The sequence below is a fragment of the Malaclemys terrapin genome, chromosome 4 (genome assembly GCF_027887155.1).
Source record: "Malaclemys terrapin pileata isolate rMalTer1 chromosome 4, rMalTer1.hap1, whole genome shotgun sequence".
NCBI classification, from domain to species: Eukaryota; Metazoa; Chordata; order Testudines; family Emydidae; genus Malaclemys; species Malaclemys terrapin.
In genome coordinates, this window is record NC_071508.1 from 144,369,191 (window position 1) to 144,394,991 (window position 25,801).

The 25,801-nt window shown below is 47.6% G+C and overlaps 1 protein-coding gene across 6 annotated transcripts in view; it reads right to left on the bottom strand.

Moving 5' to 3' along the window:
• The window catches only part of SAMD4A (sterile alpha motif domain containing 4A), a 212,203-nt gene that overhangs the window by 73,833 nt on the left and 112,569 nt on the right, over positions 1 to 25,801 (bottom strand). For all 6 annotated transcript variants that reach the window (XM_054026081.1, XM_054026080.1, XM_054026079.1 and 3 more), the window contains exon 3: positions 10,106 to 10,624. In XM_054026081.1, coding sequence (XP_053882056.1) covers positions 10,106 to 10,624 — 519 coding nt within the window. The remainder of the gene's footprint in view (positions 1 to 10,105; positions 10,625 to 25,801) is intronic.

Here is a 25,801-nt window from a genome sequence, read left to right on the forward strand (position 1 = left end):
GTTGTATCTGCAATCAAGGGCCCTTTGTTTCTTCCTTCTCTGGGGCCTACTGGAAGTTTTGTCTAATGTCCATGTCTGTTCTCCAGCCATAGAAACAGATGCATCTATTAATGGGACACTAAGTTAAGTACAGAGGAAAAACTGTCACCTACTATCCTTCCCACAGACAGTATGGATTGACCACTGTCAGACTGTTGTGACCGGCTGTTCACATTGGGTTGGAGTCTCGTATCATTTACATTGGTGCAAACCTAGAGTAATTCCATTCAATAGAGTTAATCTAGATTTACACCTGTTGGAATGGAGAACAGAATTTGGCCCATAGTTATTGTACTAATATATGTAATACTCTTTACTGGCCATTTTCTCAACTCTGATCACATAAGACAACAACAGTAGTGCAAACTAGCAATAGAGGAAGAGTGCAGTGTGACGTCCCCAAGCCATTGGAATGCCGGCTGAGCCACTCGACAGGACGGAATCTGATCTCAGTGTGTCACTCTGAGTCCAGAGTGAATCATGGGGAAGTAAACAATACTGAAACACCACAAAGGGAACTCTTTAATGGACATCGATTGATCATATTTAAAACCTGAAACGTAACAGTGTTTAACAATAATAGGCCATGGCACCAGACTAAGTGTCCTAGAGCGAGATCACCACTCCACTGAGAAAGACTTTGACCAGCTTTGACGTCAGAAATAAGCGGTACCTTTGTAGAGATGGCATGCTGAAGTCTGTGCCCTGGAACACACAGTTTAGACCACCAGCTGGACAGAAGCTATTATGGATAAAACGGGAACTTTTTTAAAAAAAAAAAAAAACCTAAACAAACACTAAGTATTTGAGGGATTTGCTTTGGAATAGAAGATTAATGGGCATATTGATTGAATCGAGGGGCTGGGACAAAGGCTGACTAGACATGTTTATTTTTTAGCATCTGTTTGTGGACTTACGGTGCTTCATGTCCAAGCAAATATTGTGTTAAGGAAGGTTATGGACGAGCGTATGAAGTACAACTGGGTTGTCTCCAGCTGTGCCTGCAGATTGTCAGAACATGTTGCCATCAAAAATCATCAGCAGGCTTTGCCACCTCAAGTCGGCTTGAACGTCAGTACCTTATAACACTGCAATTCTCATGTGTGCTCCAGTGCAAGATGCTAGGGGAAAGTGACTGGCTGCCGCTGCCCCTCCAGCGGTTCTCTGCACAGAATACAATGTGCTTCCCTCAATGGAACATGTGGTTATATAAATACACTGGAATAAAAACATAGGACCACAGCTAGAGCTCAGTGTTACACAGGAGATCAGTGAACCAGTGCAGCCATTACAGCAAATGTTTGTCAAAGTTACAGTGTAACATTAAAGGTTGGGGCTGGGCTGAGGGAACATTTAGATACATTGCAAATCCACTCGGCTTCATAAACGTGTACACTTGCCCCTGGCATTAAACTCAGTGAAAAGGTTCCATGAATATAGACTCTATAAATCTTTCAGCGGAATCAGAGCAGTTTGATGGCAGGCGTGAGGGCTCTGGCAATGCAAAAAGAAGTCATTGTAATGTGCCAGGAAGTAGCTCGCCTGGGAGAGGGGTGTTTGTGCAGCAAAGTTATGTGAGGGAGCGTTGATATAAAGGAGAGGTAACGTACAGCAAGCCACAGCAGTGGTGAGGTGAACTAGGAGCAGGGAGCAAAGGCAAATGGAATAGGAAGGGTTAGCGGGGAGAGAGAGACAAGTACGGGGGCTTCCCAACAAAAACCCAGGATGAAGAACAATTCTGAGGAATCCAATCCTGTCAGATCCATCCAGCAAAACACACTTCTGCTAAATCACCTGGGATAGTCTGCTGAGTTGGACGCTTTTTTGCATTCTGTGTGACTTCAAAAAAAAAGTCTCAGCATTTCAGAAAATGGAGGAATTATTTATAATTCTCTCCATGTTTATTTCTATGCATTGTGGCAACACTTAAAGGTCCCAATCAGGATCTGAGCTAGGCTCTGTGCAAACATAACAGAAGGGACAAGTCTTTGCACCAAATCGTTTAATGGTTTCTTTTGAAAAGTGGGCCGAGTACTTTAGAAAAGAGGGTTACCTTTTCCGTAACTGATGTTCTTTGAGATGCGTTGCTCATGTCTATTCCATTGTGGGTGTATTTGCTCGCCACATGCACCGGTGCCGGAAGTTTTCCCCTCAGCAGTAGCCGTAGGGAACTGGCTCTGGCGCCCCCCTGAATATGCCCCTGGAATCACTGCGAGGTCGTAATAGGTCCTTATGCACGAGGTGATCCAATTGGAAATCCTCTGTGAGGACCCTTCAACCTATCCGCTGTAGCAATGAAGATTGGAGTTGATTTACGGAAAGGGTTGGTACGTTCTAAGTAAAAAGCCAAGGCCCTCCAGATGTCCAGGATGTGAAGATGTCTCTCCTCACTGGTCTTATGCGGTTTGGGACAGAACACTGGGTGGAAGATGTCCTGGTTCATACGGAAGGTGTAGACCACCTTTGGCAGGAAGGCCAAGTGGGGCCACAACTGAACAGTGTACGGCGGCTCTGAGATCAAGGCTCTAATTTCTGAGACCCGTCTCGCTGATGTCACCGCCACCAGGAATGTGACCTTCCATGACAGATGGGAAAGGGAGCAGGACCCCAGCGGTTCAAAGGGCAGGCCAGTGAGCCTAGAGAGGACCAAGTTAAGATCCCACTGCAGGACAGGAACCCGCACCTGCGGTAAGAGTTTCTCCAGCCCTCTCAAGAATCTGACTGTCATGTCACGGGAAAACACCATCTGTCCTTGGATTGGCGGGTGAAAAGCAGAGATGGCCGCAAGATGAACTCTAATGGAAGAGTGTGCCAGGCCCTGGTTCCTCAAATGGAGCGAGCAGTCCAGGACAGCCTGTATGGAGGAACGTGAGGGAGAGATGCCCCGTTCGGATGCCCAGAGGGAAAACATTGTCTACTTGGCCAGGTAAGTCAGGGCTTCCTACTTTCCAGTAGGGCCTGTTGGACTCCTTGCATCCGCTCCTCTGGGTTCAGCCATGCAGCATCCATGCCGAGAGGTGGATAGACCCGAGGTTGGGGTGTAAGAGCCGACCATGGTCCTGCGACAGCAGGTCCGGTCGGTTGGGCAGGGGTCAGGGAGGGGCCACTGACAGGCTCATGAGCGGTGCTGAACCAATGCTGGCGAGCCCACGCTGGGGCAATCGTGATAACCTGCACCTGGTCTCTCTTGATCTTTGCCAGGGCCCTGCTGACGGACGGAACGCGTACATCAGGCTCCATGACCACGACAGGAGGAAGGCATCAGGGAGGGAGACCTTGCTCAGACCCTGTTGAGAACAAAACCGGTGGCATTTCCTGTTCTGTCTGGTAGCAAACAGGCCCACTTGGGGAGCTCCTCACCTTTGGAAGATCATGCAGGCTACCTCTGTTTGGAGCGACCACTCGAGCGAGACTGTCTTGGTCAGGCTCTTGGGGACTGATGGCATTCAGCGGCTCTGCGTCGGATACCCGGCAATCCACGCCTCGTGCTACTCGACTGGTACTGGGACATCAAACGGGACCTGAAGCTAATACGGACCAGTCGTCGAGAGGATCGCCCTGAGTAGGGCGACCTCCTTGCAGGTGATGACGGCTCAGTGATTGACGGTCCCTGGTGTCAGATTGGTCCCGTGATCAGTACTGGGCCCTGGGAGACGGTCGGGGCTGGTCCCGGAGTTCTTGCTAAGTGGCACGTGCCCCAGAGGGTCTGCGCCAATCTATCAGCGAGGTACGCCTTGAGTCCCTCAATCGGTGCCCCCAGTGTGGGGTCTGAAGAGGGCTCCACTGAGACTGCCTCTCCAGTCCTGAGGTGTGACGGCTTTGGGTGGGTGAACGCTGGCTGGACGTCCCTCACAATAGGGATCGGTACCGCTGAGGCGGGGACACATGCATAGATCCCAACATGGGTTTCCCCCAAGACCGGGGTACCACGGGAGCCGGTGAGGGAGGCACTGGGAGCGTCAGGATTTCTTGAACCACTCGAAGAGCTTCGGGCGTCCACGGCACCTGAAGCTGGCTAGGGCCTGCACCTCTATCTGGGGTCGCAGGCAAAGCATGGGATGGGCTGCACCGCTCGATTTGAGCTGGTGCCCAACTTCCCGAAGGGGGTGTTGAGCTGCCTGGGACAGGTCGTGGCTCACCCCCAGCCCCCTCCTATCCCTTGTGGGAGGTAGGAGATCTTCCCCTCCCAGTCTTTTTCAGCTTCTTCTCCGGAGCTGTGGAGGGGGACTGGTGCCGGTTCGTGGATGGCGCCGGCGGAGGACTGAGCACAGAGGCCGCAGAGCTTGGTGTAGAGTCAGACTGCTGCTCCGGTGCCGGAGTGAGTGCTGACTCCATTGGGAGCACTTTCAGATGGATATCGCGCTCCTTCATCCTAGGTTTGAAGGTCTTGCAGATACGGCACTTGTCACTTATGTGCCCTTCGTCTAAGCACCTTATGTGGTCTGTGGATCACTGACAGGTATACGCCATTTGCAGCAATCACAGAGCTTAAAGCCTGGGGACTGGGGCATGCCCTGTCCCCGGGCTGAGTCCCGTTTGGGACAATGAAAAGTTGAGAACTACTACTAAGGGTGACTAAGAAACTACTAACTATATACAACTATATTACAGGTTTTCAAAGTTCACAAGAACAGGAAACGAAACAACACTAGCCGAAGCAGCAGACGTTCCAGCACCGTCACTGGTGGCAAGAAGGAAATGAGGGTGGGGGGAGCCATGCGGGCGCCACTCTAGGGGGCGTCAGAGCCAGTCCTCTACAGATACTGCTGAGGGGAAAATTTCCAGCACCAGTGCATGTGGCAAGCACACACACGTAATATGGAATGGACATGAGCAAGCACTTGAAGAAGAACTTAAAACTTTTTGCCGGGTATCTCCACCTGCAATGATTCACCTGCTGTAGACAGAATGTTATAACCATCTTCTCAGAAGCTACTTTCCCCCAACCTGGTTTTGCCTTATTCATGTCTGTTTTCCCTTAGGTAAATGTCCTGATCACCACTCCAGGGCCGCCCGGGCTGGGGGAGGGCGGTGGGGGCAAGTGGGGCAATTTGCCCCAGGCCTCGGGCCCTGTAGGGGCCTCCATGAGAATATAGTATTCTATAGTATTGCAACTTTTTTTTATGGAAGGGGACCCCGAAATTGCTTTGCCCCAGGCCCCCTGAATCCTCTGGGTGGCCCTGCACCACTCTGGTCTCAGGTCTCTTCTTCCTTAGCAGAGTTTGAAGCAACTGCTTTTCAAACCAGATGATCAGTGCCCCCAGTCTTTCTGTTCCTCTTCAGCTACTCAGAAAGGGCATCTACAGCAAGCTCTTCTCCCTCCTCTCCCAGAGACTAAACTTGTCCCCCCTGTGTCGTACCTGCCCCATTTTCAGCCCATAACATAAGGGACCAAAGCACTGTGTGAACATGCCTCTTATAATTTCAGCATTGCCAACACAAAGCGTTCAAGAACCATGAGTCGCCCCCCCCCCCCCCCCCCAAAATCACAAGATTTTTAAAAACAATAATAAATTTAGGGATCTTTTTATTTGCCTTCTTGTTCTGAGCCTTTCCAGCACACATCTGCCAGCTGGCCTGGTCACATCTGGCGGCTTTCCAGCACAACCAGGAAGGCTAGGAATTTGCTTTTATTTAACAAAAGCTGAGATTCTCCCATGATCACCAGATTCCGGGAGCTGGGGCTTTAAGAATGCCAAATATTGCGAGATTCGCGATCAAATAGCGAGCACGAGCAATGCTGCAGTTTACAGAGCAATCTCATCTAGCGTCATTCCAAACCTGCACACACTGGGCCAGACGGTGCATGCACCATGCCAGCAGAGGCATTATCCTTCCTGGAGCTTGCCCATACAGGGAAGCATGCCCACTGTGCCACACCTAAGGAGGGTGCAGAAGGCACTCCCTGCGGGTCAGTCGGGGGAAGGGATGACCCTATAGTCTCCCTCCCACTTTGGGGTGGCTCACACCCTGGTGAGAGCTAGCAGGGTGCAGTCCCTGGGATCAGGAAACGGCAGGGAGTGAAACTGTGCCTGGTCCCTGGGATGCACCTAGTGGAGAAAAGCTCCCCCTTATACCCTTTTGTGCCCAGGCACAATATGCCCCATTCTTTTTCTAAGAAGAGAATAAAATGCACATCTGCCTGTCAACATGGACACTTCCTCTCCGCGCACTGTAGACACTCCCCCTCTCCTTTAAATCTCCCATGCATTTAAAAACCTACAGGATCATCTTCATCACCAGAGACTGGTTAGACGCCTTGGTGTCACGCCATGGATACCGGGGGGGATGTGACCAGTGCTTGCTAGCTCAGTGCAGAGGTGTAATGAACATATATTTTATTGTGGCTGGTTTAAATCCTTCATTCAATATAGGCCTCAATGCAAAAGACAGTACCTGAGAGAAGGGCTGCAGTAACATTCAGGACCATTAGGAAGCTAGTGTGGCAAAAGTGAAACAGGCTGTGGCCATTATTAACATAGGATCCTTCGCACGGCTATTTTCACGATCAGCCTCTCACTCACCCTCCCACCAGGGCCTAATGAAAACGATCCCCTCTTGGGTGACTAGTCTGTGAAACAACCGAATAGAATTTTCTGCATAGCAGGTACTTTCAGCAAGAGCCATTTCATTTCTGCACTAGCTGAAGATGTGGCAAAGGGGGGAAGTCGCACAGGAATCTCAACATACATCATGCCTGGAGCACTTGGGGTCTGACCCTTCAGCAAAGAATCTGTGCAGCAGGAGAGAGCAATGTTCCTGCCACATGGCATTCTCTGCACCAGCCCAATATACATAGGAGCGCCTACACCCCATGGGGATGGGCACTTTAGCAATGCACGTAATAACGGTAATTCATAACTATCATTGGGGATTTGAAATTCCACCTCAAAGAGGGCACTAGTCACAAGAGCTAAGGAGAGAAAGAATAGCCGTTCTTTCACCCAGTTACTGACCCATGAGAGGACCTTCCCTCTTATCCCATGACTGCTTAGTTTGCTTAAGCGCCATTGGTGAGGGACCTTGTCAAAGGCTTTCTGAAAGTCCAAGTACACTATATCCACTGGATCACTCTTGCCCACATGCTTGTCGGCCCCCTCAAAGAATTCTAATAGATTGGTGAGGCTTGACTTCCTTTTACAAAAGCCGCGTTGACTCTTCCCCAACATTTTATCTATGTGTCTGATAATTCTGTACTTTACTATTGGTTTCAACCAATCTGCCTGGTTCTGAAGTTAATAGGATCGCCTTTGGAGCATTTTTTTTAAAATAAGTGTTATATTAGCCACCCTCCAGTCATCTGGTTCAGAGGCGAATTTAAGCGACAGACTACATATCACAGTTACTAGTTCTGCAATTTCATATTTGAGTTTGTTCAGATCTCTTGGGTGATACCATCTAGTCCTGGTGACTTATTACTGTTTAATTCAACAATTGGTTCCAAAACCTCCTCTATTGACACCTCAATCTGGGACAGTTCCTCAGATCTGTCACCTAAAAAGGGTGGCTTGCGTGCAGGGATCTCCCCCATACCCTCTGCAGAGAAGACCAATGAAAATAATTCATTTAGCTTCTCCGCAACAGCCTTAATTTCCTTGAGCACCTCGATCATTCAGATGCCCCTGTTTGGCAGGTTTTTTGCTTTTGATGTACTTTAAAAAAATGTGCTATTATTTATTGTATCTTTTGCTACTTGCTCTGCAAATTCTTTCTTGCCCTGCCTTGTTATACTTTTACACTTGACTTGCCAGAGTTTATTCTCGTTTCTCCTCACTAGGATTTGATTTCCAATTTTGAAAGGATGCCTTTTTGCCTCTAACCACCTCTTTTACTCTGCTGTTTAGCCATGGTGGCATTTTTTGGTCCTCTTACTGTTTTTTTTTTAAATTGGGGTATACATTTAGTTTGAGCCTCTATTATGGTGTTTTTAAATAGTCTCCATGCGGTTTGCAGGCATTTCACCCATGTGATTGTTCCTTTTAATTTCTTTTTAACTAGCTTCTTCATTTTTATGTAGTTCCCCTTTCTGAAGGGAAACACTACTGTGGTGGGTTTCTTTGGCATTTTCCCCCCTACAAGGATGATAAATTTAATTACACTGTGGTTGCTATTACCAAGTGATTCAGCTATAGTCATCTCTTGGACCAGATCCTATGTTCCGCTTAGAACTAAATCAAGAATTGCCTCTCCCCTTGTGGGTTCCAGGGCAAGGTGCTCCAAGAAGCATTTACTTAATGTGTCTAGAAATTTTCTCTCTGTATCCCTTCCTGACGTGACACACACCCAGACAATATGAAGATAATAATATTGCAAGATTTCAACTGAGTTTTCTGCCTTTGTAGCCTCCTTAATCTCCCATAGCATTTCACAATCACCATCATCATCCTAGTCAGGTGCTTGGTGGACTGCTATACTCTTATTGTTCAAGCATGGATTTTCTATCCACAGAGACCACAAAGTCTTTAAGAACCATTCTAATGCTCTCAGAACTTTTCATTGTGGATTTCCACAGGTTGACAGACAAGTAAGTTTCTTTACTGCAAGCCGCTTTCCCTCCAGAAAGCTACCTCTACATTCTGTACAATTAGTGTGTTCAGAGTCAGCAAAAGGGATGACCTGGAGCACTGTCTAAATCTGCTCCCCAGCGAAGGCCTGGAGATTTGTGTGGGAGATAGTTGTGCAACCAGAGGGAGAGAGAGGGTGGGCTTGTCCAAGGGCATGTGGAGATGGATGGGTTAAAGGTGGGGGGGACAAGGATGAGCTCAAGCTTCCTATTATGGGAGCAGGGGTGTTTGGGGAAGGATGTCACCTTCTCCATTAACAGTACAGGTACTTGTGCTCATGTAGCAATAGAGAACATGGCCCTGAATATGAAGGCCAGCACTCAGTTGGGTCCTGGGATCATTTTGAGGCATGGGAGGTGGAGATGGAGGTGTCCGTCAGTGCTAGAAAGTAAGAGCATTGTAAGCGGGAGGTGGTGAAGGTTGAAGGTAGGCAGAGGAGCAAGGAAAAGGTATACAGGAGGCAGGGAGAGGAGGGCAAGTGTCTGATTTGCTGAGATAGAAACCTCGTTTTGAAAAAAAACTAGCTGGACTGTCTTTGTAAAACCCTGGTACCCACTGTACGAAGACACAACAATTCCTTGTAATCTATCTTAAGGAAGGTCTCTGTGTACAGACTGCCTTTCTTCAGGGTAAAAGGCATGCCAGCCCCCGTAACATCCTTCAACACAAAGAGCAAGCGCCAGTCAACAGAGCAGGCTCCAATCATACTGGGAAAATGCTACATTTGTTCTCCACCCAAGATGTAAGCAGGCACAAAAGTTTAGGTTGGGGGTAAATTGGGTAAATCGCCACACAAAAGCTACATAAATCTCTGTTTAAAAATGCCAGTTACCATGCCAGGGCATATCTGCACTATCCAATTCTGGGGCCCACTGTGTAGGTCCCACTGAAGTCTGTGAAAGCTTTGCATGGGGAAAGACTGCAGAATTTTGCATCATTAGAAATAAAGAACACTGAAGACTGCACGGCTAAGAGCCACAGGTTACCAATAAGAGTCATATCTCTGCCTAATAGAGATAAAGGCTAATGTTTTGAAAAGTGCTCATCTGAATTAGGAGCCATGTCCCATTTTCAAAAAGGACTTAGGTACTTCGGAGTCTTGTTCCATTACTTCCAATGAGACTTAGGCACCTAAGCGCCTCAGTCGCTTTTGAACATGAATCTTAGGCACTTCTGAAAATGTTACCCAAAAACGGGGGTTAATAGCGTGAAAGGAAAGTGGCAGCCTTCAACAACGGACATTTTTGCTCTTATGTAGCCTCTTAGCTGTTCAATCTTTGTTCCAAGCAGCTTCGTGTTCAAAATCCTACAATATGCAAAACAGCAAAATGACTATTCTGGGCAAACAGGTATAAAGAAGGGTTTTTCCAGGGCCAAGCTAAAACTGGCCCCCTCTTCTAATATGATAAGTGCTGCAAGGAAATGTTTTCCTGTGGGGCGGACATGCCACAGAAATGTGATGGAAACGGCTCTCGGCAGTGGTTTACGTTCATGGTACTTACTTGTGCTTGTATTAGTTCCGATAGTATTGATCGTAGTGGGGACAGAAGAAGAAGAGTAGAGGGGCAAATGGCCGTTCTCACACCCCAGGTTTTTGTCCTGCCAGCTGGAAGCACTGACACATATCCCAGAATCTCGAGAGTTCTGCCACCCATTCAGCTTGTCGTCAGAGTTCTGTCTTTGGTGATAGTAATGTGACTGTCCATAATCCACAGAATCGGACCGACCTCTGTTTTGGCTGCCAAAACTACCCGATGTGCGATCCTCCAAGTGATTGAGCCACATGGCTAGAGCGCTCCTGTCTTCCAGTGAAGTGGCAGGATGGATCAAAGCATAGGACAAAAGCTGCCTGCTCTCTTCTATGTGTTGGTTGTGTTCAATCGAATGAGCCAGGATTTTAGGCAACAGTTTCATGTATTCCACTTTTGCTTCAATGTTTCCTGGTTTCAGTAAAGGCAGATGGGTTAACAATAGGGAGATCACTTTATCCTTGGATTCCTGTTGCCATTGGTTAATGATTCCTGTTGGAGGGGTAAAAAAAAAAAAGAAGAGTTGTGAAATCAGCAAACAAATATAATAAATAAATAAATAGATTCCTACAAGGTACATATATCGCTACAAAGAGATTCCTGTGCGAGATGCCCCGCGCTATGTGGAATTCTCTTTTATGGCACATATTTAAGTAACTGTGATTTTGGGTGCCCAATTTGAAACCCCTCAAAGACGTCTGATTTTGAGGGGCCTCAGCACTTTTTGAAAATTAGGCTCCTTTTAAGATATCTCAAGTTGGACACCCAAAATTACCACTGATTTCTGAAAATCTTAATATAAGAACATAACATAACATAAGAATGTCCATAGAGGATCAGACCAATGGTCCATCTAGTCCTGTATCCTGTCTTCTGACAGCGGTTAGTGCCAGATGCTTCAGAGGGAATGAACAAAATAGGGCAATTATCAAGTAATCCGTCTCCTGTTATCCACTTCCATCTTCCAGCAGTTGGAGACTTAGGGACACCGAGAACATGGGGTTGCATCCCTGACCATCTTGGCTAATAGCCACTGATGGACCTATCCTCCACGAACTTATCTAATCCTTTTTTGAACCCAGTTGAAAACCCAGTTTTGGCCTTCACAATATCCCCTGACAACAAGTTCCACAGGTGGACTGTGTGTTGTGAGAAAAAGTACTTCCTTATGTGTGTTTTAAACCTGCTGCCTATTAATGTCATTGGTGACCCCGGTTTTTTGTGTTACATCAAGGGGTAAATATCACTTCACTTTCTCCACACCATTCCTGATTTTATAGACCTCTATCATATCCTCCCTTAGTCTCTTTTCTAAGATGAACAGTCCCAGTCTTTTTAATCTCTGCTCATGTGGAGAATTTGGCTAGCAGACCAAATTCTGCCCTCAATTACTCTACTGACTTGAATGAGGTGGCACTGAGGTAACCAACGGCAGAATTTGGCCCAACGTTTTTTAACATTACATGTTATACAGAAAACAGTTTCATGTGCTAACGCACTGAAATACACCTTCAAAGACACAGATTAAAAATTACATTCAGTGAAGGGAAAAACGAATATTATTAATGCATGAAGTCCTAGAGTTTAAGGCCAGAAGGGATCACCAGATCATCTGGTCTGACCTTCTGTATATCACAGGCCACCAAAACCACCCAGCACCTACACACTAATAACAAAATTTGTCTCCTCTGAATGTTATGTATAATTGCAACTGAAAACCGTGGAATGATTTCACTACAGAAGCACCAGCTGATTACTTCTTTGTGAAAGAAGTGGGCAGTTTTGAGAGAGAACCTACAACAACTACTATTACCCATGCCCAATACCTAGCCTGTGTAAACTGTCAGAGGAGCTCCACAGATCTATGTCAGATGAAGATTTGCCCGTGTTCGTAAGAATGTCCACACAGCATCGAACTAATTCTTCAGAAAAGACAAGCGTTGGTACTTCCAGCAATTTAAATATTTCTGATTGGCATAATACAATTATTGACCTGAAGAAGAGCTTTGTGTAGATTGAAAGCTTCTCTCCTTCACCAAAAGAAGGTGGTCCAATAAAAGATATTACCTCACCCACCCTGTCTCTCAAATATAGAAAGTCACTCCAAAACATACTTTTAAAGGCTCGGATTCTGCTATAGAATCTATGCAAAACTGGCCCAAAATTTGTGCACTACACTTATATTTCCTTGTACGAACGTTGATCGTTTCTCAGAACATAATACACACTCTTATCAGCTTCAGATTCCTGTTTAAAAGCAAACAACTGTTTTAGCACAAAACCACTAGATGGCTTTCTGGAAACATTGATCATTCCAACTCAAACTTTGTGCAGAGATATTTCCTCCCCTCACCCCAGTGTAACTCTACACTTTGTATTTCTTCGATATCACTTCCAAATTGTCTGATTTCTCTTTGCATATCAAACTGACAGAGGTGTGGAAATGGATTTAGTGACAAAGCTATACTAACTCGAGCAAAAAAGAAAAATGTTTAATTGGTTAACAGAATTGTGATTTGAGTACATTGCATGTGTGTATAGGCCAGAAAGGCCAGCAATTTCACTTTTGCACATCATTCCGATTGTCCCAATGGGGCTCCCATCACTCAGAAGTAGTGACTATAAGCATACAAGATAGTATCAGTACAAAAATCTGGGGATGAGTGGTGGGAAGAGGTCCATGGGGCAGGGTTGTTGGAGGAGAGGAGGAAGAGCAATTTCCTTTGCTTTTCCCTGTGGGCGGGTGTTCTCGACATCTATGATGACCCACTCCATTTCCATCATCTCTAATTGACGTGGTTTAGGAACAAACTACCCCCATGAGCTATTTATTCCAGAATTGTCTATACAGGGTTTTTTGCACCTTCCTCTGACGCAGATGGTGCTGACTGTTTTCAGGGACAGGATCCTGGACTAGGCAGGCCACGGGTCTGATGCAGTATGGCAATTTTTATGTCCTTATTGTCATGCAATACTTTATATCCGCAAGCCGAGAGAGTGAATGTCACACTTAGAGCCCTGCGCGGATACAAAAAGGTGTATCTGCAGCTGATCCGTGATCTGCAAAAACTGTCTGTGGATTTCCAGGGCTCTAAACAGCTCCACAGGTCATTGTGCAGCAGTGACCAGTGGTGCTGGAACTGGGGGGCGGGGGAGAGGGGGCACCTGTCCACTTTTTATAGGTGCGGACCCCTCTCCCTTCCCCTCTTCTTCTCCCCCAAAGGACCTCCGCAGCCAGACCAGTGTGGCACCCAGCTGGGGAGCCCGGGCAGCCGTGGGGAGCCGCCGTGGACAAACCACCTGCCCGTGGTGCGGAGGGAGGCTGAGAGCCGCCCCTGGCTGTGTCCCTGCCCCCAGGCTCCCCACGCGGCCGAGGGCAGTGACGGGTCGGCAACTCCACGCCGGCTCCCCACAGCTGCCCGCACGGCTCTCCCCAACCGGGCTCCAGCAGGGGGTGTGTGTCTCGAAGCCTCAGACCGGCCACGGTAAAAGCCAGGCAGGAAGCTGTGAGGAACCGCAGCGTGGACCCTCCACCTGCCCTGGGCGGGAGGCCTGGGGGGCAGAGACACAGGCTGGGGGCTGCTCGGGCCCCCCGCCCAGGGCAGGTAGAGGGTCTGCCGCTGCTCGCCACAGCTGCCCTCCTAGCTCTTACCATGGCCGGGCTGCGGCTCCGAGGCCTCCTTCCCCGGCCGGAGCCGGGTCGGGGAGACCTGCACTGGCAGCTGTGGGGGAGCTGCTATCCGCAAAAATGGTCCACATATATCTGCATCGGAGATCCGCGGATATAAAGCAGATACCTGCAGATTTGCAGGGCTCTAGTCACAGTCACTATCATGGCATATCCTCTTAGGGGCACCTCTCAATGCCTCTCTCTACCCCGCGGCCAGAGAGCCCCTACGGAATGACTGGAGCTACTCCCTCTTGAGTAGATCCCCCTCCCCCCGTGCAGCACTCACAAGTTACGTTAGCTGTAGCCCAGTGATCAAGAGACCCCTTTTTGGGAATGCTAGCGCAAGACAAAGAGCTGCTTGGCACTGCATTGTGATAGGTCTGACAGCGGAATAATGGTGTGACTTTGCAGGCTCACGTCACAGCACCCAGACTACAGAAAGAGGGGTTTAGTTCTGTCTTATCTTTGTGGTCACAAGAGGTGTGAATTAAAACTAGTTTAGTTATTTCAGTGCATTTTTGTGCGCAGGGCCAGCTCCAGGCACCAGCTTCTCAAGCAGGTGCTTGGGGCGGCCGCTCCGGAGAAGGGCGGCAGGTCCAGGTATTCCGCAGCAATTCGGCGGACGGTCCCTCACTCCGGCTCGGAGTGAAGGACCTCCCGCCGAATTGCCGCCCCAGATTGCGATCGCAGCTTTTTTTTTTTTTTTTTGGTTTTGGCTGCTTGGGGCAGCCAAAACCCTGGAGCCGGCCCTGTTTGTGCATAGGCCTGCCTTAAGGTCCTGTCTAGACTAGGGAAATGAGGTGGCACTGCAAAAGTGTCAGCTAACAGGTGTTTAATTAACATGTTTTTAAACACCATTTACCACCTAGAGTAGACAAGGACAGTGGCTTGACTGACTAGCTATCATGTTTTTAAACACAATTATCTCTGGGCAGGTGTGCACTGCAATCGGAGATGTGACTGCATCTTGGGTAGGCATATCTGCGCTAGCTTAATTTTAGCTAGTGTGTCTACAAGTAGCAGTGAAAATGTGTTGGCAAGGCCCCGGCATGGGCTAGCAATGCAGGTATGTGCCCAGGTACAGCCAGCGCTGACTCTTCACTGCTGTTTTCAGCTGTGCTAGCCAGAGTAAAGCTAGCATGGGTATGCCTAGGGCAGTGGCTCTCAAACTTTTTTACTGGTGACCCCTTTCACATAGCAAGGTGTGACCCCCCCCCTTATAAATTAAAAACACTTTTCAATATATTTAACACCATTATAAATGCTGGAGCAAAGCGGGGTTTGAGGGTGGAGGTTGACAGCTCGCGACCCCCCCGTAATAACCTTGTGACCCCCTAAAGGGTCCCGACCCCCATTTTGAGAACCCCGGCCTATGGGATCTGCAATCACACCGTAACTGCTGTGAAAACATACCTTTTGTCTACAGCAGGTGTTAAATGGTGCATCATTTAAAATGTGTGAACTTCTATATCTGCTAAATACGCCTCGTTTTGCTAGTCTAGACAGAGCCTGCAAGTTTGCGCCCATAAAATATGCACCAGTAATTTCCCCACATGCATCTGAATTGCAGTTGCACAGGCAGCTGTAACTACTTGATTGTGGGCAAAATGCACTTTGATTTGCACCACAATTCTTCTTGGGGGCTCACAATTGCAGGCTTGGAGGCACACAAGGGAAGGCTGGGCTCACACTTGCTTGAATGCTGAACCTAAGTTGGAATTTTCATAGTCTCAAAACTAATCTTAGGGTGGAAGAAAGGAAGACAAGAAATGGAGGCAGTTCAGATTCTCTCAGACATTGAGCCAGTTCAGATTATTTCAGGCTCCTGTCCAAAGAACTGGGGCTGGGCCATCCCCCCTTGTAGAAATGTAGGGATTAAAAGGGCACAATTTTACTCTACCCTCATTTTACAGAATATTTTCTATTATTTCTTGCCCACAAGAGTTTAGCATTGTTGTGTGGAAAATTCAGCAGAGAGACCAGCTGTCTATCTCCAGTGGGGCATTCCCAGTGGTCCGCCAACTAGATACTTCCAATTTCAATACATCATTGGCATGCTGTCTGAGTGTTGCCACTCTGATTGCTTACCACCTACTATCCTCTTCCCACCTCAATTCCAACTGCCGGCCCAGCTGCGCTGCCTGCCTGTCAGCTGCCCACCTCCACGCTGAATTCGGAGTATGTTCACACGGGATATCCTGGATTATGGTCCACCCCCCCTTGTGGTAGCGTGCTCAGAATGCAGCGGGGAGGCAGCTGCATCTAGGGCCAGGACTAAGGTGGGCAGGGGCACCGGAGGTAAGTGACAACAGAAGGAAGGAAGTTGGAAGGCTTGTGTGGAGGAGGAGAATCCTGAGCACCCCATCTCAATGACATGTGTCTTCCTTCCGGCTCTCCCCCATTTGACATGTGCCTCCAACCTATCTGCTCCCGCAACACATGCGCCAATTTACAGAGCATACATCTTCCGCCCTCTCTCCCTAAAACACTCAGCCCCCTCCCCCCTGCACAACATCCTCTCTCTTGAGACAGTCTGAAGGAGGACAGTGTGGTTTTCTGACCCAGGAAACAGTGCACCATGCATGCTGAAATAAACTGGGATTTCAAAAAAACCACGAAATGCCCGGCACCACTGACAAATAAATCAGACACTGATAACAGAAAGAAAACAAATAGAGCCTTGGCCAGACACAGCCCAGGGACTAGGGAGAGTACCGAGAATAGGGTTACCATATTTTGTGCCTCCAAAAGGAGGACACTCCACGGGGCCCTGACCCCGCCCCCTGCCCCGCCCCCTCCCCCACCCCAACTCCGCCCCCTCCCCAAAGTCTTCGCCCCCTCCCCTGCTTCCCGCGAACATTTAATTCGCGGGAAGCCTGGGCAGGTAAGGGGGAGTGTGGGGGGAGGAGGTGCGGCCCAGGCTGGCCCCCCCGGCGGCTCCAGCCTGGGTCGGCTCGGGCCCTGGGGTGCCGGCCCTGGCCCCCGGCCGACCACCCCCGGCCCGCCCAGCACTGCCGGCCGGCCCCCGGCGGCCCAGCGCACCCCCCCGGCTCCCGGCCCCGGCGGCCCAGCGCACCCCCCCGGCGGCCCAGCTCCCGGCCCGACCCCCCGGCTCCCGGCCCAACGCACCCCCCCGGCTCCCGGCCCCGCGCACCCCCCCAGCGGCCCGGCTCCCGGCCCGAACCCCCGGCTCCCAGCCCAGCGCACCCCCCCCCGGCTCCCGGCCCCGCGGCCCAGCGCACCCCCGCGGCCCCGGCCCGGCGGCCCAGCGCACCCCCCCGGCGGCCCGGCTCGACCCCCCGGCCCCGCGCACCCCCTCGGCGGCCCGACCCCGCGGCTCCGGCCCGGCTCCCGGCCCGGCTCCCGGCCCGGCACCGCGCGCCCGGCACCGCGACCCCGGCCCAGCCCTCCCTCCCGATTTTCCCGGACATGCCTGGCTTTTGGGGATTTCCCCCCAGACGGGGATTTGAGCCCCCAAAAGCCGGACATGTCCGGGAAAATCCGGACGTATGGTAACCCTAACCGAGAATGTGGTCAGAAAGGCTCCCTGGCCCCCTAGCATATGTACAATTCAGTGGGGAGCAGCGTAGGCCAAAGGAAAAACAGCCCACTACTAGCAGGGCATTGGGGTAGGGAACGTGATGGGCATTGGGAAGGAGGGAAAACTAAATGGGCAGGGCAGTGACTGACCAGGGAGACAGGAGAAGCTCACGAGCATGGTCACCTCCCAAGGAATGCTCCTGCATCCCCTCTCCTGGTGACAAGCTCCCAATTCCACCCAGTCCCAGCAGCAAAACCAACTGGTACCAACTCCCCACAACCAGACTCACTCTCACCTCCCACAGGAGCCCCCAATTCAATTCCCTACCAATTATCAATCACGCCCAAGTACCCATGTCCTGATCTTCCTTCCCCTCAGCTCCTAAACCCCTCTTCCCAGTCTGCCCAAACTCCCTCTCAGAGTTCCCCATCTCCAGCTTGGCAAAACAACGTTAAGCAAAGTACCTCCATTTCCTGTTTCAGAGATCTAGTCACTCTACCCAAGCAGTGTTTTATAGCCGTTTGTCTCCAAACAGACACTATTCATATTACAGTATCTCTCTTTTCCTCATTATAGGGGGTGTTGGTAGCCACTTGGCTACCTAACTTCCATTACAAGATTCTTGCTACCTATTTTGAGAAGCTCTATCCCCTCCATTGTTTGAGCAGAGCTTTGAAGTTTGGCGGGGACAAAGTCCCAAGGCTAGAAATGTGCCTTTCATGTGTCCCATGAAATTCCATTTAAGTTTGGCTGAGAAATAAGCTTTTGAAAATAATAATTCCCCATTCTGTCGCTTTAATTGCTCAGGGACATCAATAACCAAACACGAACGTTCTAAAGAGCCGGGCTCAGCCCACAGCCAGAGTTGCAGCACACAATGTACTGGGTATGCCTGACAGCTCTCAGAGCAGATGCAGCCGGGAGGGCAGAGTATGTGGGTAAAGAGATGCCACGTTAGTTTGTAAAGTCAGGCGCTCAGATGTTAGGAAATGCCACATTTATGGCTGCCTGTGCAACCTTAATTCAGTCTCTGTGTATATATGCATTATGATAAACGTTAATTACATGATCACATACAATGATTTCCACGTGACCCCTGCCACGTTCAGTGCCCAGGATGGTTGTACAAGGAGGCAGAATTAAGGTTACCTGGGCAGCCATCTCCTAACTTTTGAGTGCTTTCGCACCTTTAGGTAACTTTGCAACCTAAATACAATTCTTTTAACGTATTTTTGTATGTAATATTCCTGCATAGTAGAACAACAACAAGGGTAGGAGAGCTGAAGTGCTAAATTTTCACTGCTCAATTCTAGTACCTACCCTGCCACCATCTTCTCTTCCCCATGGCTAGCCATCAAATACGACAGTGTCCCTCTTCCAAGCCTTTATGAATAGGAATATCATCCATGTCTGGAGACTATGAGAACATAAACCTTTGCTGACCATAAGAAATCAATTCCAAAAGGTCAACCCAAAGTGGACTGCCACGTAGTCACTCAAGCCACATACCAGACGTGTGAATTTTCTAATGCTCCCAATGAAAAAGACTGATCACAGCAGGGCTCTATACTTTTCAAAAGGTAAAGGCCCACCTGAATGCATGAAAAATGTCGATATACACATGGCTACGCAACTGTTTGCACAGTTACTGCAAATGTGCATGAAAATCAGGCCAACGTATGTGCAAGTTTGGTGCTACGTAGTGATTTGTGCTTGCAGTCCAGCAATTTGAAGATGCAGATGGAGCAACCGTGAGTGCATGGGGGCACAAGCATTTTTTTTTCTTTTGCCTGGAAGCCTCAAGCTTCCATTTTTAAAATATCAGCCCTGCACGGAAGAAAGGAAAGAGTAGTTGACAGCATGTACGCAAAGAAATTAATCTCATTAGATGAGTCACCTGAAAGGGACCATTTCAAAACATGAGACCACTGTGAAGTGTTTTTAAAGAACCGCTCAACACAAATCCTGTCATTTTCAAAACAGAATGGAAAGTTTTGCAGCAGAAAGGAGGCTATCCTCAAACTGCCATGTATGGTTGATCAGTTTTCACAAAGAGGGCACACAAATATGTCATCTGGGGCATTGACAGAGAGGTAAAAACTAATGATTTGCAATTTATAAACTAGATGACATCTTATAATAAGTAACAAGAATTATAATTAAAGACTACGCTGATTTTTAAAACTGCCCAAGGACTCTCGGAGTGACAGAGAGCATGTTTAAATACTAAGTCTGGTATTATTACTGCACAATGGCAAGTCAGTGCATTTAAGAGCTCCAGTTGTTAGTAAATTACACTTAAATTGCTGTTTTAATTATACTCCTGCTTTCAGTTTAATAACATTTACTATAAAAGAAGGCTCACAAGTGCATTCAGATAATTTGTTCAGGGAAGAAATGGCTAAGAATTAGATGTGCACATCCCAAAGTTATTGGCTAAATGGAATAACTGAACAATATTGCTAAATGGCAACAATATTCCAAGTGGGATGCAATCTAAGAGAAAAAGTAGAAATGGTATTAAAAAATTCAATGAAAAAAATTAAACTCTAAAAAATACGCATCTTGGTAAGTAGTCCAAAACCCCTCCGGAGTGATTCCAGACGGCCACAGCTTGCCTTTCCCTCCATTTGCATAACTCCTTCAGGCTGTGATCACATCATATCGTGTAAGCTAAGCAGTGCCAAGCCTGGCTAGTAGCTAGCTGGGAGTCCTAAAAGGAAAGCCTACATGTACCAAAGGGAGTGAAATTGGTGACGTAGTAGTTAGCACTACTAGGCCTGATCTACGCTGGTGTAGCTGCAATGGTGCAAACTTCTAGTATAGATTCTATTTGTGCTGGTCAGTTTACCCTAATTTCAGTCTGGTGCAGCACTGGTGTAAATTGTGTCTACTCTAAGGGTTTGCAGTGGTGGTGAAAGTCCCAGTGTAGACAAAGCTTTACTCAGTAGGGCCTGATCCTGGGAGGTTCTGAGTGTTTTCTACAAGGAGCTGGGTGCTCCCAAATGCCACAATTTTCAGCCCCTTGCAGGATTGGTATGGCGTTAGGGAGGACTGTGCTATTGTATGTACCACCTTTCAGCTGAGGCATAACAAATAATGTCCGGACCACTTGTGACCATTGAAGATCCTCTGGCATTGCACAAGTAGTTTGATTAACCTCTATGGGCCAAATCCTCAACTTGTGTAAGCGGTCAGAGTGACATGAAATCAACGGAACTAACGATTTACACCAATGAGGATCTGGCCCAGTCTGTCTAAATTCCTATTACATTAGGTAACGAGCCACCTTCTCCCTACCTAATTCCCGGTGCACTATCAGTTAGATACAGCATTCTTCGCTGCTTGTCCTAAATTCTTGTGTACTATTGCCCTGTACTGTTAAACAGCTGCCATATTCCACCCCAGGAGTGGCTGAATTTTGAGGATGTCTGAAGAGATCCTTAGATAGTGTCTGTCAGGAAAACAACTGGCATCCAGATAAAAATATTTAAATTATTAGTTATTAGTAATTGTTACCACCTGTAACTTGAACTTTTAAAATGTTATATTTCGTATGGGTGAAATGGGGTCTCATCTTTTCTTCCTGAGCTAACTTGACATCAAAAGAGCAATGTTAATGAAATGGGAATAAAACGAATCAACTAAAGCTTTTAGAATCCCTCAGTATATCCATCCGGAACATCCCTTCTTTCTGTTGTTGAAAATTATCAATCCTTCACCTCCATAGAATAAAAACTTCAATTAGTGCCTTTTCCATACTGTATCAGACGCCATTTAAAACAATCTTCATGGTAAAGACTGTTGGAAACTCGTCAGTCACACAATATTGAGAGACAGCAGAATTTGATGCACTTAATTAAACTGACTTTAAATGTCTGTGCTGGGAACACTGGGGACTGCTTCTACTCCATCAAAAGTCAATGCAAAATTTCCACTGAGGGCAAAGGGAGCAACATCCGGACCCAGTGCACTGACAGCCATTTCTAAAGAAGTCTGTGTATGGAGCCAGACAATGCAGCAGTGATGCATAAGGTGGTGTAACTCAGACCCCACTACACTCCTTCGGGCTGCTCATCCTTGCTCTGGAGCTGAGCTGAGCACAGGGTCATGGGACCTGGATTCTTCACCACTGAAGTGTTGCCATTAATTTCAATAGATACAAGTTGAAGCATTGGAGAGAGGGTGGCTTTGTGCCACCTTTTGGACTACTGTATCCTGGGGGCCAAGTCAGTCCCCACCTCAGGTTTCAGAATAGCAGCCGTGTTAGTCTGTATCCGCAAAAATGACAGGAGTACTTGTGGCACCTTAGAGACTAAGGCATTTATTAGAGCATAAGCTTTCGTGGGCAGCACACCGGCTCAGGGGCTGCTCTAGTCTGTGCCAAAAACAGCCAGGGACCATTCCTATCCCAGACCAATGACATGGCCAGTCCCAGCAAATGTCAGAGAATCTGCCAGAGGCCAGGGATATCTGTTAGAGGCCTGTTTCCCTAAAGCCCCTCCCCTGCAGGTCTCTCATGTGCCCGCAGAAACATGGAAATATTTGGGCCTCTATGAGAAGAGTAGGCAAGATCCCTTACCAGAACAAGCCTCGAGCCTCACTAAAAGCTAGTAGAGGCCAGCAGAACTCAGTAGAGTATCAAAGAGCAGAAGTGTTCATGGAATGTAAAAGGAGGTAATTAGGGCTCTATTGTTTACCTCCCAAAGCTCCCATATCTAGATTTATGAACCCATGAAGGAATTCACATTGGGCTCCAGCTGGTCATTTATGTGACTGTCTTTCTGTATCTCATTCCAGGAGCGACTTCATTCTTTTTCTAACCCGTCTGTTTTGGGACATGTAAAGCATTTAAAGAGTAGGTGCCATCTTCGAAAAATAAGTGAGATAAGTGAGAACTGAGTTAGCAATACCACAATGAGAGGCAATATAGATAGATAATACTGCACAAACAAACATGAAAACACTCCCACACAGAATTGGAATCTGCATTCTGCAACAGCAATTCCAGCAACCTCACGCTGTAGGCCAGTGACTCTTAAAACTGCATCCAAGGGCCACCAGTGATCCATGGAAAACTTGCCAGTGATCCACTGAAAGCTATCTGGTCACACGGTGCTGGCCCTCCTCATTTCCAGCTGCCACATCACATTAAAGGAAGCTAAAAATACATTAAATACTTTCCTAATATTCCTTTTCCACATAAGCAATTGCTACAGTTGCTGCAGAGAAGTTATGCGACTGCAATGGGAGGAGAGGTGAATACGCTATGGAGAATAGCAGGGGAAGTGGTCTAGTGCTAGGAAGATGGACCATTAGATGTGGTCCATGCTAAGAAGGAGTTTGAGAGCTCCCTACTTTAGGCTACACAGATAGTAAAACAAAGACAAGCGTTGAAAGCAAACAAAGACAAAGCGCTAGAAAATCTATAGTAGGGAACACTCCTGAACTGACATGAGCACAGATTAGATCATTTACTAAAGTAGGTCATTTCTGACTTTAACTTCCATGATGGTTCTATGATTAAGAAGTTTCATAGGTGTTAACTACCAGAATAAGCCCTGATATCCCTTTGATTGTTATTCATCGGAATCAATGGAGTTATGCTAGGGACGAATTTAGCTTGTAGGCATTGTCAAAAAGCTACCATATGGATATCAGCAAAAATGTTAACAATCTTATAGTTGCCTGATGTAGTAGTTATACATGTACGGAATATATGTGGTATACATTCACTGATGCCCCAGGAATGTCCATGTAAACACAGAAATACACAGAGAACAGGATTCAACAACAAATGAGTACATATATAGGGTGTCTCATTATAATTTGTTTGTGAAAAGGGAGTTATGGAAAGTAGAAACTAGGAGCAGTGTCTGAGGCTAGCATCACATAAGCAAGCTTGTTGATGCAGCTCTGTAAATGCACCCCACTTTTACCCTACAACAATCCTGCTATTCCACTCTTGAAACTATGAGTTAGGTTGGGTGCTGTTTTCATGGTGTACACAAATGTCCACTGGGGACTAGAATAAGAGCAGCAAATTCATTTTCACTTTTGAAGCCAGGTCTGGGGAGATGAAAAACTTGGTTCTGTGCTGCTGGGAACTCATCTTTCCACTAAGTTCTCCAGGGCAATGATAGTTAGGGCCCAGGCCTGTATCCCTAATACATGGGTGTATTTCTTACTCCCGTGAGGAGACTTGCTGATTTTGTGTGAGGAAAGCCTGGAGGAGCAGCCCTTTAACTTATTATGTTCAGCTTGAACAAAAAGTTGTTGGGATGTTTCAGCCAGACAACAGCAAGTCTGGGGATGATAAAGACAAAGGGTAAGTCACTGAGGTCAGACTGAGAAAAAAGCCATGAGGACTCTTCATGAAATTATGTCCCAGATAGCCTAATAAACAACAAATACTTAACCATCCCAGTGAATGCACAGATGTAGGCCTCAGCTGGTGCTGAATTAGCCAACGGAGGGAGCTCATTGTTCTTCATCAAGAAAAACGGTATTATGAAGAAAAAATTAACTATTTTGTTACATATTGTATTAAAGTGAAGAACCTTCAGTTTGTCCCTCCCTTCATAGAGACATCCACAACCACAAAGTAATCTGGTTCTATTGAACTACAATGTGTGCAGAAGAACAAGGATTTTCCTACTTTTTGCTATATTTCCCCCCATAAGTAGCAAACTTAGCAGTGCTCATGCTATTGTAAGGTGGGCTGTGTAACACCAGAAGGAATCGATTTCCAGAGCTTGTTAATGGCAAGCTACAATCAGCTTCCCCATTCAGTGTGCTTCTGGAGAGAGAGTACCAGTAGCAGGATTTTTTCTTTTTGAAATTGGATACAGATATTATGATTTTCACTCCAAAAGCAGAAATGTTCACGAAACTTGGGGGGGGAAAGGGGGGGGAGATAAAGTCTTTTTTTTCCCAAGAAATATTTAATACCAAACCAAAATACACAGATACTTTGAATTTTCTTGCCATGCATCAGGTGGGAAGTTATGGTTTTGTTTCTAGGCCAGAGTGTTGCATCCTTTTGCTTCAGATACCATGAAAACGGGACAGTTACTTAGAAATATTACTCTAAGCTTGGCACTAGAACACTTGGATGTGACGTTTGTCAGTGGAGAGCACCTCAGGGCATCTGGCTTAGTTAGAAAAGGGAAAAGACATGCTGGTAAAATTTTCTAACGCACCCAAATCACAACCTTTGAAAACAGGAGTAGGTCAAAGTGGACTGGGGAACAATTGGTTCGTGGCACCAGTGTCTAGACAGAGACTTAGGGAGTGGCACGTTAGTGCGATGCAGATTTACACCCCAGCTTGCTGCAGACTAAGTGTCCATGTAGCAAACCCTCAGTTGCTTTCAACATTTTGCCTGTTCTCTCTCCACGGGCTCCGAGCACATCACGGGAGAGATAATCCTCTGCACTAATTTCACAAGCTGTGGCCCAGCAGACAGGGTCCCAATGAGCAGTGGGTGTGACAGTGAAAGTGTTGCTAATATCTGGAGAGGAGGGAGAGCACACAAACCTGAGCAACAGATGGAGAGCCTGAGAATTCTGCCCAACTGATTAGTGCACTTACCGCTATGAGCTGCAGCGAGGGGCAGGGCCGAGCCAGGGACTCTGAAGAACATCACACTTGCCAAGAGGCTAGAGTGATTGGCTGGAAAAAGCTCACTGTCAGAAATGAATGTTCTAAACTCGACAGGCCAGGCATCTCGGGGATGATCCAAAGGTCACAACTCGCCTCTCTCATATGCTACAATCTGGATGCAGAGTGGGTTAGACACAGGCAAAAGAAACCTGGCAATCCTGGAACAGCAGCAATTGTGAGCCTGAGAGCTAGATGGGCTGAGGGTCCCTCTGAAGGTTCCTAGTTACTCCCAAAGCACAGGTACAAAACAGTATAGAAGGTAAATCAGACAGAAACATGGTGGTAGCCATTGAGAGAGCAGCATTCCTTTAGACTCCACAGAAATAACTTGGACTCCAGGATCATTCTGAGGGACAGATGACTAGGAAAAACTCCCCACAGGATTTAAGACAGCTTGATATCTGGCAATGACAAACAGCGAGAATACCCACTTTCTAAGCGAAAGCAGAACTAGGCCAACCTTGCTAGTCTCCCAACCAACATCATCTTTTTGAGGACAGAAACATTTCCAGCCAGTGACAAACAAGCAGCCTCACTCAGAGGCCCTTGTCATCCCCAAGAGAGCTGGTCTCCAACAGCAGCAAGAGACCTACAGCAATCTGTTGGGCACAGGAGCCAGCGTGGGTGTCTTTGCCTTGCTGGACTGGCAGCCTAAGGAATAAGCCCACTTTTACCCACAAAGGCCTGTTGATATTTCCTCAACACTTCCTTGGGCAGGCGACTCCTGTGCATCAGGGCCATCCTGTTTCTAGCCTCAATTAGGTGAGGAGGGCTCCTTTCAAACTATAAGGTG